Source organism: Oreochromis aureus, linkage group 15 (assembly GCF_013358895.1).
Source record: "Oreochromis aureus strain Israel breed Guangdong linkage group 15, ZZ_aureus, whole genome shotgun sequence".
NCBI classification, from domain to species: Eukaryota; Metazoa; Chordata; class Actinopteri; order Cichliformes; family Cichlidae; genus Oreochromis; species Oreochromis aureus.
The window spans coordinates 29,500,085-29,516,444 of record NC_052956.1 but is presented as its reverse complement, the minus strand read 5'-3'; the positions used below and the strand labels follow the sequence as shown (position 1 = coordinate 29,516,444).

The 16,360-nt window shown below is 39.9% G+C and overlaps 1 protein-coding gene across 4 annotated transcripts in view; it reads left to right on the top strand.

Annotated features, from left to right (window-relative positions):
* The window catches only part of enah (ENAH actin regulator), a 179,706-nt gene that overhangs the window by 122,874 nt on the left and 40,472 nt on the right, over window positions 1–16,360 (top strand). For all 4 annotated transcript variants that reach the window (XM_039599025.1, XM_039599023.1, XM_039599022.1 and 1 more), the window contains exon 4: window positions 487–559. In XM_039599025.1, coding sequence (XP_039454959.1) covers window positions 487–559 — 73 coding nt within the window. The remainder of the gene's footprint in view (window positions 1–486; window positions 560–16,360) is intronic.

The window sequence follows — 16,360 nt, the reverse complement described above, 5'->3', positions numbered from 1 at the left end:
ATGTGGAAGCACTGAGTGCTGAGTGTTTTTTGTGTTTGGATCGAATATGAAACGTGAGCGCATTACAGATTCCACAAAGCCTTTTGGTGGTAGTTTTGTTTTTTCCTCCTGGTTCTGCTTTTTCTCTTTCTGTCTCTCAGACCTGGCGCTTCAGTCCAGCTCCGAGTATTTACCTCCCTTTCTTAGCAAATAACAAGTGTCTGCCAGAAATGGCTTTACAGGACATGAAGCCACCAGAGAGCTACAGAAGCCAGATAAACTGCAGATATTTTGCCAGATAAGTTGGTTACTATGGCAACCAGGAGAATCTCCCTGTTTTCACTCTGAACTGTTCTGAGCAGCTCTTTGCACAGGTTACCTTATAAAACCTAGTATTTTGATAGGTCAGATGCTTTGACTGGAACAATGATCATGTGAGCTGAATGTCTAACAGTTGCCGTGTGTGTGTCTGTGTCTGTGTCTCTGTGTGTGTATTGCCCTCTACAGGTCCTACGTTGCCCAGACAGGGCCCCCAGGTTCAGAATGGTCCCACACCGGAGGAGATGGACCTGCAGAGGAGGTAAGGACTACTTTTCATGCTTAAAGTCTGTCATAATGCAGGGTCCAACACTAAGTAATGCATTACATATCATGTATTAAAATAAGTAATACATGATATTAATCACTACCTGGTGAGTACTTCTTCACACTACTTGTTACATTACTTTTGTGTTACACTGTAGCATGGCATGGAATATAATGGCACATAATTACCAGTAATGATATAAACCACTGGTCCCCAACCTCGGTCCGTGAGTCGTTTGGTACCAGGCCACAAGAGTTGAGGCTTGGGTGTAAACTTTATGGTTTTTAGGGTTTTTATCGTGATTTTTTTTTATCGTTAACTTGGTTTCCCTGTGTTAAGTCAAATTGTTGAATGTTGTCATTGTGTTTCTTAAATTTGTAAAGTCTTAGTTCAAGCAGTAGGATCAAAGACATTCCTTTGATCCTGACCACCTCTCCAGCCACTCTGTGCTGGGGGAGGTTTTATTGTAGATACATTCTATCTGAAATATCTGTTTCTTGCGTTGTAAGCTTCCTGCTTTTATGATCCTTTTGGTGAGCAGGAGGTCACACAAACGCACCCCAATGACTGACACACACACACACACACACACACACACACACACACACACACACACACACACACACACACACACACACAGTGCCTTGTCTTTTGTAACCAAGGGGGTTCTACGGTGGGAGGTCCTTGTGTTGTATTGCGTAAACTGTAACTGTCATGGGAATAAATAGCTGCGAGGAGAGCTGTTCTTTGAAGGATTTGGGCTAGAGACAGGTGAGGAGCATTAAGCTCCACCGCCTGGTTCTGACCAAGCTTCCCTCGTTAGCGAGTAAAAGACCGGTTGAAGATGTTCTGTCTTGTTTTCGTTCTTCATGAGGAATAAATCTCTAAACTAGCAGGGCCTGTGGAAACACAGACTCAACACCCTGGGTCTTTTATCTTGTGTTATGAATAAATCTTCTTTTTTTTGGTACTGGTACTAGTTTTATTTTGTTGTATTTATCCGTGACACCTTAAAGCCAGCCTAGTTCGTGAAAATATTGCCGGACATAAAACTGATACGTGGTGCAAAAAAGGTTGGGGACCGCTGATATAAACCTAAAGCTTATATTCCCACATGCTGACACAAGCCCCTGTCCTAATGAGGGTGCACACAGGATCTTTGTCAACAAAGTTGTAAACCAGGTCCTGTTCCTGCTGTAGGAACAGGACAGGTAGAAATGGGTGCTACAACACTAACCACTGCTTTTGTTACCTGTTGAAGATCAGGCTTTGGCTGCTTTGCTGTTTCTAACTTTGTGTTAGCATGTTAGCATGCTGTCTGTGCAGATGCTTGTAAAGAGAATTAATGTTGTGTTAGCAAAAGAAGACCGTTGTTTCTGGTCTGACCACACTTTACTGCACCAAACATAATGTCCCTTTCTCCACTCATCACTTTACTGCGTTCCTCCTCCCTGCTGTCTAAATCCAATAATCAGATTAGTTACTGCTACGTCTTCATTGTTGTTGGCTTTCGGCTGCTCCCTTCAGAGGGAGCCACAGCAGATAATCTGCCTCCATCTCACCGTATCCCAGCAACCCTCTACATGTCCTCCTTCAATACATTCATCGTGTGGTCTTCCTGTTTTCCTCCTGATTGGCAGCTCCATCTGCACCATCCTTTTGCCTAAATTATCCAGACTCCCTCCTCCTGCACATGTCCAAACTAACTAGCCTCTCTCTAACAGTAGCTCCAAGTTTCTGAACCCAATCTGTCCCTCTGACATGCTCATTTCTAATTGTGTCCATCCTGTTCACACTCAGTGAAAATCCTAACATTTACACTTTGCCACTTTTAGTTTTCCTTCTTTCTCTTTGGTAAGGTCTCACTACCATCTGTCACAGATCACCTCTGACACTCATGTCCACACTGCCTGCAGTCTCTTCTTCTCCTCATACTGATCAAACCGTTGTGTCATTACTTTGTTACAGAAGTTATTGAATAATCTGTATGATGGATATTGAAGGACATACCACGCATTTTTATGCACACAGTGGTGATTATTTCGTAAGGTAATATTGTAAGGCCCCAGTTAATACCTAGAACGATGATAAAGCAAGGTAGGAATTAGAACAGACCTTCTTGTGATTGAGTCACTTCTGTTTGAGTGTGCAATGTGATGGCAAATCCATCACATCCAGGTCCATCTTTTAGATACAGTCTGTGGGAACGGTTTAAAGCCATGGGCCAAATTTAAGTATAAACAAATGGTAAAATAGCAGCTATGCTCAGAGATTGGGCTGTATTATTGTTTTAAAATGAGTAATGGCAGAGAATAACAAAAAATTGTCATCTTTATGTGCTTAGTGACACCAGCAAAGCTCAGCTGTAACATAAGGCCTCCGAATGCTGTGGATATACAGTCTTATGCATGCATACACTCAAACAAAACCTTGTTTTTCTTCTCCATACAAGGCCACTTGTTCTTGAGGTAATATAGAAACCATGGAACAGCTACACACACAGTTACATGGATACACACAGGACTGCATTAATGGAGCACAGCTGTTGGATAAGGTTCAGAACCTGTTCAGCGCTCTCACAGGCAGAGCAATTCTTGAGATGCCTTGGCTGTCTTAATAGTTTTGTCTTAATGTGCCACATGAGTCAACCAACAACACCTTATTACAGCAACTTGCAGTTAACAGTGAAGTGAGAAATAAATAGAGGCATCAAAGGGAAATGTGTAACACTTGAAACATGATCAATCCAGGTGTTCAAGCACATTGCAAATGTGATGATTCTCCAAATCACCAAACTCCAATCCTGGTGAACACTTCAGTATTTTAAAGTATTGTGTACTGTGAGACAGTGAAGGCATTGAATAAATGTGAAGGTTTGGGCTGAACTGGGGTTTTGTTTTGGGGTTTTGTTTTTGTTTGTTTTTTTTTTGGGGGGGGGGGGGCATTTTCTAATTTGACTAGAACTGTGTTGCATTTGTGCTTCTGGCATAGACTACTTAGACTGTTTACATGCACCTTTTTAACCGGCTGCCACAGCAAGTCCAGTAATGCTTAAGACAGATATTCCAACATACTGCAAAATCATCTTTGCATTCCTGCAAAATTCAAGGCCCACTTAGACTTGCAGACACATGCAAAATGCAATCATCTATATGGTGTTTTTGACATGCCCACCCACCAAACTTTTTGCCGTAGTGGAAGGAAGCATATTAGATCAATTTTTTTTTTAAACTGGTTTTATTAGCTGTGGTTCCATTTACTTGTTTTAGTTTATCTCATAATTAGAAATAAATGGAAAAGTACAGTGATTTCTGTGAAAGTGGGCCTCGATACTTCTAATTGTGTTGGAGGGGAACTTGAATCTGGCTGCTGGTGTCCCCTCCATTACTTGTTGCTGTTTTTTCCACTTCCCTTTTGCTTTTTCTCTTTTACCATTTTCTCTGCCTGCTGTCATCGATCTCTTCCTTCTTACCTTCCCTTCCATGCTCTTGTTCCCAGTTCCAGTCACGCTCCATACTTAGCAACAGATGACAGACAGGCAGCAAGTAAAGACGTGACTGAGGTCATCTGATGATACAGAGGCTAGTGTCAAGCCTGTGGAAGAGTGTGCAAAGATGTGTGGATCAAGGAGAACATAGGATGAGAAAAGTGAGAGGGGCAGTGACGGGAGAAGAGGCAATGTGAGGGGAGTAGTGTAAAAATGAAATGCATATTAGTACTAACCTTTCTGCTTTATTAAAAGAAACACAAACTCACTGCAAGCTTTGGACTCTTGGGTTTACAAATATTACTTTTTGATCAACAGATGGCTGTCTTACATCCCCTCATTACACCACTGTCTGTGATCCAGCTGGTTTTGTTGACTGTTTATTTGAACATCTGTGAAACAGTCATCATGGGATTTTAATTTGTAGGATCAGTTTGTAGTGTTTGCTGATCTGACCAAACTGTCCAACACATTAATTCAGTCTTGGCTCTGTATACCTCCACTGTACATCCTGCCTACTGCAGCTAATCACTCGAAACGTTTATGGTTTTCACCTGACTGTAGACACACCCGTAGTTAATCCACAGCAGTCTAAAAGCCATTTTTGAGACTTTTAATTCTAAATTTTCTGAACTTCAGCAGGTGGCTTGTGTTGCTGTGGGATCAACTATGGCTCATATTCATAGCCAAGGCTCTACATCAGGAAGACTAATGTGGTTTCAGACAGTATTTTAGCAATGTTAGAGCGCTAAGGCCACCTAAAATTAGGTAAAATTAGGGACGGGTGGTGTAGTGGTTGGCACTGTCACCGGATATTAATGCCAGAGGATGTTTGCCTGATAAACTGTAGTTATCAAGTTGCAGCGCACTGATGACTGATGACTCTTGCAGCACTTGCGACCACGCTCTATAACTTTACCTGGTCTGTGGTCAGGAGTTGCTGTGTTTCTTAAACATTTCCACTTTGTAATAAAACCACTTACACTTGATTGTAGAAGGGAGGGATTTTTGAGGGAACAAATTTCACAAACAGCCTTGTTGCCTCAGTGGTGTCCTATTTCAATAACGGGCTCGAACTCATTGAGCTCTATACTGTGCATTTGGAAAGTATTCACAACTTTTCACTTCTTCCACATTAGGTCATGTTAAAGTCTTATTTCAAAATGAATTCAATTCATTTTTCACCTCAAAATTCTACACACAATACCCCATAATGACAATGTGAAAAAGGTTTGCTTGAATTTCTTGCAAATTTATTCCAGGCTTAATGTTATTAGCCCGTGCAAGCTAGCGGCATCAGCCTAGGTTGTACAGCCTAGGTTAGCCATGTCTCCTTTGGGATCACAGCAGTCTCTCACCTCGTTTTGTTGTTGAGCATTAAATAGTTCCATTTATTTTACTAGGGACTTACATTTGGGAGCAGAATAGATGGAAGCAGTGTCATCTGCGGGTTAGCCTTAGCACTGCTTACACCTCCTGGGAAACCGCCTCTGCTGCTTCCTTTACTACTGGCTGTAACTTTGATAAGGTGGTCAAGTTCACGACTCAAAAACTGCTCAACATTTAATCCTAGCAGGAAGTTTACTGACATTTTGATGTGGATTAATCACAGAAGTTCTGTTTCTTATTCTACTGGTATACTAACTTGATAGGCCAGCATCTTACAGCATTTTTAAGGAAACACTTCTGGGTCTAGTTCGGGGTCAGATTATGACGAAGAAGAGCTAGCATAGCATCAGACTATGGCTAAAGTATTAGCTGAAGAGAGAGCTAGAGTCTTTCATCACCTTCAATCTTTAATCTTTCACTTCCTGTTTTGTAATTTATTACAAAACAGGAAGAAAAAAAAAGGTGAAATTATTGGGAGGCACTCAAACATAAAATAAAACCTGGAGAAATAAATCCACTCGTAAGTTTCACTGAGATTTATTCTATGTTGTCTTATAAGTTGTCTTTGACACCTTTGTCTCATCCAGCCTGTTTCATGTCTGTTATGAATAATTCCAGACACTATCATCAAAGGAGCTAATATTTAATTTCAGTTTGCTCTCTGCTGTTCATCAGGAATCATTCAGCTTTGTGCTGTGTGAATGATGGAGAGAGGGAGTGAATAAAGAAATTGAGAGTGTGGATATACAGAGATTGTCTTCCCCCCTCTCCAAATTCCTCTCTGCCTCGTTTTGAGATCCACCTCGTTCCTCAGTTAACCACACATGTTCATTCAGACTCATTCCACACTCATCAGTGTGGCTTCATCTTGCTCACTTGTGGGTCCTCTGCTCTGTGTGAGAAGCAAACACTGAGATCCTTCTACTGTGGAAAGGCCAGAATATCCAAACATCTCTGTGATGGGATTTTCCCTGTGTTTGTTGTTTTTTTCCCCCTCTTAGTATTCCTGCTTTTCATGAATACATAGATGAAGGCAAGCAAGCAGACAATGCCACTTCAGGAGTGAGTGATTTGTTGCATGTATTCATTCATTCTGCAGCTAAGGGAAAAAGTGAAGCTGAACCACCTGTTCAGAAATGCAGGGTACTACCCTCAGATTAAAAAGACACGAGCTGGAAATAATAGGCTGTGTTATAAATAGCCGTGTGCTGTGTGGGAGCGAGCGAGTGTGTCGGGGAAGAGAGCGAAAGAGGAAATGTGTTGCATCGCCTTGAATGAAAGCGAGGATGGAGGTATGGGAGAGGATAAAGATGCATGTGTGTTTCTGCTCAGGTTCTGTTAGCTGTTAGCGAAAGAGCTTGAAGGTAAGACCACAGCAGCTGCTGATGGAAACGAATGCTCTCATAAACCTGTGCTGATATCCGCAGATATTCTCAAATGACAGTGCTGGATATTAATCCACACTCTTTGCATACAAGCACACACACACAAAACTCTAAGACGGATTGCTTTGATAGCAGGGTTGGGGTCTTTTGTCAGTGGGTCAAATGACACATGGAGTGTGTGTATGTGTATATTGCACATTTAGACTAGATTCTTCATAGAGTAGGTCCATATGGTCCATCTGGGCTCCTGTTCATTCAGACAACACTTCCTTGTCCTGTGAGCCAATCAAGCGAGCCACTGACTCCAGCTGGCCAGCAGATTTTGCCAGACTTGAGTGTCCCAGGAGTTTCAGCGCAGTTGTCACTTGTGGCAAAATGGCAAAGCCAGATTGTGACATAATTTTCAGCTCGATGTTTAAACACCCGAAACGCCTTAAACCCACAGATTGAAATATTCATACAATATTTTAGTATGAAGGGCTGTACAGAGAAATATTTCCAGGGTCATTGAGTGTTACAGCCAGTGGATAAAATCACTCATCATTCAGGATGAAGTAAAACAAAAATAAATCGACTGAAACGGGCGGTGTTCTTCTGCTCGGACAGATTGCGCTGACGTTACACAGATGTGGTTAAGGTTCTCTTTACAGATAATTCAGTGTTTAAAGAACACCGACATTTTTCTGTTAATTCGCTCTCTCAGTTTAACTTGATTTAGTTATTCTGTATCTGATTAAAGCTGACAGAATGTGAGCTTCTTTGTTTTCCAGTATTCTGGGACGTAATGAAGCATCTCCCTCTCTGGATAACCACTATAGTCAATAATAAAAACATGACATGGTTTAACAAGAATATAGAAGTGGCAGGAGAAGCCCTCATTCTGTTGGCTTCTTCTCCTCACATTGTTAAAGTGGACCTATTATGCTGTAAAAATGGGAGCTTGTGACGGCCCTAAATGCTGCTTCAGAAAGTGTCACTCTGAGCGAGCTTTTGTCATGCTGTGTCGCAGATTGCTGTCATTAATTACTAAGGTATTCGGTTAATAGTCACTCAGTTACTGTGCGTTAGAGCTTGCTGGAAATACAGAAACGGTGTGTAATGATCGTGTGATGGGTTGGCGTGGAAGAGCCTCCAGGCTGCGACTGCTGTAGGGACTCCTGTCCAAAACTGATGAAGCTGAACATAAGATACGATAAGATAAGATAAGATAAGATAAAACTTTATTAATCCCACCCTTTTGGGTGGATTCCTCTGGGAAATTTGGTTTCCAAAAGCACAGCACCGACAGAAGTTACAGAGGGTGAGCAGAATATTATATATACACACATATATAAATACAGAGACATATATAAGTAAAGTATACGAAGGGGATAAATAGAATAAATAGGAATAAGAATACAAGTGAATTGCACATTTCAAGTATTGAAGTCTATTGCACCGTTGACTATTAACAAAAAGTATTGCACAAAAAGTATTGCACAGTGAAGTGAAGAGGCACTACAGCTTAGTTGTTCCCCCCTCCTTTGTCCTCCTGTTTCCCCTCCCTCTCCCCTCCAGAGACGAGTTGAACAGTCTGATGGCGTGTGGGACAAAAGAGTTTTTAAGTCTGCTGGTTCTTGTCTTTGGGAGAAGCAACCTGTCACTGAACAGACTCTTCTGGTTGTTTATGGCCGTGTGCAGAGGATGCCCAGCATTGTCCATAATGTCCAGCAGTTTTTTTTTAGTGTCCTTTCTTCTTTGAGTTCCTGTTTCTCTTTCTTCTTTATACTTTATTATTGTGTGGATGCCCTCAAAGGCATCCACACTATTGAGTTCCTTTTTCTCTTTATTCTTTATTATTGTGTGGATGCCCTCAAAGGCATCCACACTATTGAGTTCCTGTTTCTCTTTATTCTTTATACTTTATTCTTCAAGTTGCTCCGTTCTTTGCCGCTTAACTACTTCCACAATTTTTGTGCAATTTTCACCATTCAAATTTCACAAGATTCTGCTATTTCTGCTCATTCCTGCTATATCTTTTTGTACTTTTAACTATTATACTTTTTAAAATATTAAGCTTTTTATGCAATATTTTTGCCCATTGAAATGAATGGAACACATTGTCAATGTGGTCACTTGTTTCTGCTCGCCGGGCTGAGCTGTGTTTTATCTCAGTGAGATGAGCAGCCGTTCTCAGACTGGGAGGCCCGGGTTCAAATCCTGCTTATGGCAACATTTCTTTCAGTTAACAATTAAACTTTTTTAACTCTTTTCAACACAAATTTCAGCTTTTTCACCCCTTTTCACCAGAATTTTCAGTTTTTTCACCACTTTTCAGCACAAATCCCAGCTTTTTCTGCTGTCTTCAGCAAAAACCGCTTTTCAGCAGAAATCTTCTCATTCACCTCTTTTCAGCAGAAATTCTGCTGATTGAACTTTTCAGCAGAATTTTCAGAATTTTCACCTCTTCTGCTAAATCATAGTATTTTGCCAAATCGTGGTTTTTGTGCCAAATCATAACATTTGTGTTATGTTATAGTATTACTACTAAGTGGAGGAATTTCTGTCATGTTATAGTATATGTGCTGATTACAGTATTTCTGCTAAGTCATAGTATTTCTACTATATTATATTTTCTTTCTAAATATAGCATTTCTGCTATATAATTGTATTTCTGCTATGTTGTAATATTTGTGCTAAACCAGAGTATTTGTGCTGAAACATAGTATTTCTGCCAAATGATAGTATTTCTGTCAAATTACAGTATATGTGCTATGTTGTACTATTTTTCTAAATCATAGTGTTTCTGAAATGTTTAAGTATTTTTGGCTAAATATATTTTTTCTGTTATCTTATACTATTTCTCCTAAATTCTTGTATTTTTGAGAAGTTATCATGTTTCTGGTAAGTTACAATATTTCTGCTAAGTTCTGCTATGCTATTGCATTTCTGCCAAGTATTATGTTTCCTCTAAGATATTGCAGTTCTAAGTTATTACATTTAAGCAAAGTTCCTTTGCTTCTGCAAAGTTTTTACAATTTCTGCAACTTTTCAGCTTTTTCAGCTAGTTCTAGCAGACAGCTTAAGCTTTAAAGCATCCACACAGCATTTTCGCAGGAAATGCAAATTTTTCTAGTTCTAGTTGCTTCTATACGTTTTTTGGCACTTAACTACTCCCTCAGTTTTTATCCGATTTTCGCCATTCAAACTTTAAAAAATTCTGCTCTTTCTGCTTATGCCGGCTATATCTTTTGGTTCTCATAACTTCTATACTTTTTGAGATATTGAATTTTTTATGCAATATTTTTTGCCCATTTCTTCCACATTATCAGTGGCGTCACTGATTTTCCTTGCCGGGTTGACCTGTGTTTTAGCTCAGTGAGATGAGCATCCGTTCTCAGACTGGGAGGCCCGGGTTCAAATCCTGCTTATGGCAACATTTCTTTCAGTGCACAATTATACTGTTTTAACTCTTTTCAACACAAATTTCACATTCTTCATCCCTTTTCACCAGAATTCTGTTTTTTCACAACTTTTCAGCACAAATCCCAACTTTTTCAGCTGTTTTCAGCAAAAACCTCTTTTCAGCAGAATTCTGAAGAGTTCTGCAGAAAGGCAACATTTTTTTTTTTTCACCACTTTTCAGCAACAATTTCTGTCTTTACCCCTTTCAGTAGAATTTTTGGCTTTTCACCACTTTTCAGCAAAACAATTCTGCTTCTTCACCTGTTTTCAGCAGAATTTTCAGTTTCTTCACCGCCATATAACTTTTTATATTTCGCAGGAAATGCAAATTTTTCTATTTGTGTGGATGCCCTCAAAGGGCTTCCACACTATTGAGTTCCTGTTTCTCTTTATTCTTTATCTTTATTAAGTGTGCCTATGCCAAGAGGCACACTTATTACTATTCGTCGGATTTATTATTATTATTATTAAGTGTGCCTATGCCAAGAGGCACACTTATTACTATTCCTCGGATTTATTGTGTGGATGCCCTCAAAGGGCTTCCACACTATTGAGTTCCTGTTTCTCTTTATTCTTTATTCCACTATTTACTAGTTGCTTCCGTACGTTTTTCGGCACTTAACTACGTCCTCAGTTTTCAGCCGATTTTCTCCGTTCAAACTCTAAACTGTTCTGCCCTTTCTGCTAATTCCTGCTATGACTTCTGGTGTTTATTACTATTATACTTTTTAAAATATTACACTTTTTTCCTTTAATTTGTCCCATTGAAATGAATGGAAAACTTCCACAATTCTGCTAAAACTTGCTTGTCTTTGAAACTTAACTACTTTGTCATACTTTCACCTAGAAACTCCATTCAAACTTTAAAATGTTCTCAGATTATTGGGCTATTCCTGTCTGATTCAGCTTTTTCAGATCTTCTACCGTTTTAATCTTATCTCTCTTTAAGTTTTCAGTTGCAAAATTGTGATTTTTCAGAAAATACATGCGTTGCTATGGTTGCTATGCAATTAAGTCAGAGTGAGTGCTGGTCCGTTCTGAATTTTCTCTTCATGTCTAAACAACTTCTTGCTACTCGCTCAATTTCCACTCAACCCCCACAAATTATACATCAAAACGTAGGTATTTTTGCTGGCTTTCAGACAATGTCACTATCTTTATTGTGAGATTTACCGTTTTTTTTTAATTTGCCTCGGAGTGACACAAGGTCTCAATACTCCCCATTCAAAGTCTATGGGAGGTTTTGAAATTCAGAGCTGAAATTCTGAAACGGGAGGCATTTTCAAATCGCCAAATCTCTTTAACAAAGCAAAGTTAGGACATGAGGCTTGTGCCAATATATCTTCAGACACTGCTGACACTCACAGTGGAAGCAGTTTTACAATTATCTTACCGTTGAGCAATGAATTACGTTTGTTTGAGGGTGGAACTCTGTCCTTCTCTCAGTCTTCAAACTCTGGAAATGAAGCCGTTTCTTCTCTCGTCATATCTCCGCGACGGAGGTAGAACGAGCTATGAAAATCGCAGTCAAAATACACCAAAGTCCGCTGATTCACCCAGTACAAGAATTATGCTGCTAGCCCTCCTAGTTTTTGAGTTACACGACGTTTTGTAACTCCAAAAGCGGCGTTTTCGCCTCTCACCGCGATCTATTTTCTGACTGCCCAAGTATCTGTCTTTCAGACCGCTGCCCCTTTCCAGGTGGCGCAATCAGTAATGACACGGCTCTGCAGCTCAAAGGTCGTGGGTTCAGTCCCACCTTGGTCCACGTTTTTTTTTTTTTTCACTACAAATTTATACACTATCACAGACCTGTAATTTATATTGCTAATTTATTACAATTCTGCAAAGTTTTATGATTTTAGCAGCTTTTCTAATATGGACCTCAGATTCTTGTTAACGCTCCATGGCAGAAACAAGTACACAGCGTGATGAAGCAGACTGAGGCAGTACCTCTGATTGGTGAATTTGAGCAGAACCAGGTTGTTCTTTCATTTCATTTCTTTATTTATTTCACACATGGTTCAACAGTATTTCTTTTTCTACATACAGAACCTTCTGCCTCTTTTCAGCAGAAATTCTGCTCATTCACCTCATCTCTTGTGTTGGAGTGCCCTCTTGTGGCGCCTTTTGGGTAGTGCCTTAGTAAAGCGTGAACACTGCAAAGAAGTGGTATCCGACTGGTTTGTAGTGGAGGAATTTGTTGCCAGTTTCTTTCATCTTTAATCCGTATTCATGTTGTAATGTAGTAGTACCACAATATGGCAGAAACACTATGTTTTGGCACAAATACTTTGATTTGGTATAGTTTAGCTTCTTCACCCCTTTTCAGCAAAATTTTCATTTTTTTCACCCCTTTTCAGCACAAATTCCAGCTTTTTTGGCTGTTTTCAGAAAAAAAAAACTCTTTTCAGCAGAAACTCTGCTGATTCATCTCTTTTCAGCGCAAGTTTTATGATTTTAGCAGCTTTTCTAATATGGACCTCAGATTCTTGTTAACGCTCCATGGCAGAAATACATACAAGTACCCACCTGATGAAGCAGACAGAGGCAGTACCTCTGGTTGGTGAATTTGAGCAGAAACAGGTTGTTTTGCCTCTTTTCTGCAGAAATTCTGCTGATTCACCTCTTTTCTGCAAAATTTTCAACCATTTCAACTCTTATCAGCGCAATTTTCAGCAGTTTCTGCTCATTTCACATAATTGTCAGTCTCTCCATCTCTTACCTTGTGAGAGTCAATTTGGCACAGTGAGATGAGTATCCGCCTTGCACCCAGGAGGTCCAGGTTCGAATCCTGCTCAGGGTGACTTTTTTTTTTTTCACCACCATACAACTTTTTGCAACTTTTCATCTTTTTCAGCTTTTCAGCAGACAGCTTCAGCGTTAAGGCATCCACACAGCATTTTCGCAGGAAATGCAAATTTTTCTAGTTATTATTGTGTGGATGCTTTAGGCATCCACACTATTGAGTTCCTGTTTCTCTTTATTCTTTATCTTTATTATTAAGTGTGCCTATGCCAAGAGGCGTTTTAAGCGGTTTTTCGCGGTGAGAGGCGTTGAGAGGCGTTTTTCGCCTCTCACCGCGATCTAAATCGATCTAAATCTGACTGCTCAAGTCTCTGTGTTTTAGACGCCCACTCCCTTTCCAGGTGGCGCAATCAGTAATGACACGGCTCTGCAGCTCACAGGTCGTGGGTTCAATCCCAGCCTCTTCTGCTGTTTTTATTAGAGTTGTCAGCTTTTTCACCTTTTTTCAGTTATGCGAGAACCAGTTTGGCTCAATGAGTAGCTGAAAAGTTCCAGCCTCTTCTGCTCTTTTGGAAGAATTTCAGCTTTTTTCACCTCTTTTTAGCACAATTTTCAGTTTTTCAGCTCTTTTTTAGTAAAAATTTCATCTCCTTCACCCCTTGTCAGCTACAAGTTCAATTTTTTTTCAGTTGTTTTAAGCACAAAGTTCTTCTTCTTCACCACTTTTCTGCTAATTTCAGCTTGTGCTCCACAGTGCACATTTTTCCTCTCATCATATCTTTGTTTGTGACCAGACCTCATTTGGCTCAGAGGGTTGAGCAGCTGCTGTGAGACCCAGTGGCAGAGGTTCGAGTCCTACCTGTGACAGTTGCTACACATCTTCCCCGCTTGCATGCACTCTGCTTTCTTGACACTCTTCAGTATACCCTTACACATAAAGCCATCTTCATCAAGCGCGTCTACACCTCTTTTTTAGCAGATAATTCTGCTTTTTCAGTTGTTTTCAGCAACTGCTGGTCAAGTCTCTGTCTTTCAGCCGCCCGCCCCCTTTCCAGGTGGCGCAATTAGTAATGACACGGCTCTGCAGCTCAAAGGTCGTGGGTTCAATCCCACCTTGTTCAACTTTTTTTTTTCACTACAAATTTATACACTATCACAGACCTGTAATTTATTTTGCTAATTTATTACAATTCTGCAAAGTATTATGATTTTAGCAGCTTTTCTAATATGGACCTAAGATTCTTGTTAACATGGCAGAAATACATACAAGTACATAGCCTGATGAAGCAGACAGAGGCAGTACCTCTGATTGGTGAATTTGAGCAGAACCAGGTTGTTCTGCCTCTTTTCAGCAGAAATTCTGCTCATTCACCTCTTTTCAGCGCAACGTTCTGCTTCTTTCCCTCTTTTCTGCAGAAATTCTGCTGAGTCACCTCTTTTCTGCAAAATTTTCAGCCTTTTCACCTCTTATCAGCACAATTATCAGCAGCTTCTGCTGATTTCAGCAAAGTTATCAGTCTGTCCACCTCTTCTCTGTGCGAATGAGTTTGGGTCAGTGACATGAGTAGCTGCTTTGAGTCCAGGAGGGCCAGGTTTGAATCCTGCTCAGGGTGACATTTTGTTTTCACCACCATGCAACTTTTCATCTTTTTCAGCTTTTCAGCAGACAGCTTCAGCATTAAGGCATCCACACAGCATTTTCGCAGGAAATGCAAATTTTCTAGTTCTTTATTGTGTGGATGCCCTCAAAGGGCTTCCACACTATTGAGTTCCTGTTTCTCTTTATTGTGTGGATGCCCTAAAGGGCTTCCACACTATTGAGTTCCTGTTTCTCTTTATTCTTTATTATTCCTCTACTGGCTTTCAGGAAATGTCACTATCATTGTTGTGGAACTTATACATTTTTTGCAAATCTCCTCAGAGTAACATGAAGTTTGAAAACTCTCCATAGAAACTCAATTGAGAGTTTGTTCAAAATCAGCGCTGGAATTCTCTAATGAGAGGCATTTTCAAATCGTCATATCTCCTTAACGAAACAAAGTTGAGACATGACGCTTGTGCCAATATATCTTCAGGCATCCCTGATGCTCACAATTCAAGAATTATTTCCTCACCTATTACCGTTTGGCCATGAATTACACTTGTTTGAGGGTAGGAAATTTGTACCTCGCTCAGATTTCTTCAGATTTCAAACTCTGGAAATGAGGCACGTTTTTTCTCTCGTCATATCTTTTTGATGGATTTCAACAGAGACCTGAAAATTTCCATGACTGTTCACCAAAGCCTGCTGTTTCTTACGGTGAAAGAATGATTTTGATGCTCCATATAGATTTAGAGTTACAAAACGTTGTTTGAGGGCAAGTCAAGGCAGTTTTGCTTCGCCTCTACTCAGTTACAGTGTATTACAAGTCATATATCTTCAATTGTTTATATTTTATCTCTGAATTATGAAGACCTGCGGATTCCCCCATCTCTTCTGAACAAAACGGTGTCAGAATGAGCGTTCTATCCCCTACGGTTAGGAAATTATGGCCATTTGTTCGAGGGGAATCCTGAATGTGAGAAATACACTGAAGAAAACCCATAGTTCTCTCTGTGTCTGTGTGTGTGTAAGTGCTGATTACAGCAGGTGCAGCCAATTTAGCTGACCTAGATATACCAAGCCCAGACTCTTAACAGCCCCTGTACACTTTGCTCTCTGTGTGTGTGTGTGTGTGTGTGTGTGTGTGTGTGTGTGTGTGTGTATCAATATTTCTCCCATGTTAAAGTATTACTCCTCCATAATAGTATTTGTGCTAAATCAAAGTACTTCTACTACATCTTAGTACTTCTGCTCAATCACAGTATTTCTGCAATGTTTTTTAGTTAAATAAAGTATCTCTGTAATCTTATACCATGTTTGCTAAATTCCTGTATTTCTGAGAAGTTATCATGTTTCTGCTAAGTTACAATATTTCTGCTATGTTATTGTATTTCTGCCAAGTAATGTTTTCTTTACTTTATTGCAGTTCTGCTAAGTAATTACATTTTTTCTAAGTTCTTGTGCTTCTGCAAAGTTATTACAAATTTCTGCAACTTTTCAGCTTTTTCAGCTATTTTCAGCAGACAGTTTCAGCTTTAAAGCATCCACACAGCATTTTCGCAGGAAATGCAAATTTTTCTAGTTTATTTAGTTTTAGTTCATTAGGAGTAGTTTTTATGTTTTTTTTAATAGGATTTCTTGCCTAACTAAAAATATTAACTCCTTTTGCGAACATTTGCAGTTCTTTGATCCTTACAGCCTGACTGCAGATCCTGTTCTATAGCTGTTTGCATTGTGCTTGTGCAGCTCTCTCCCTCTGC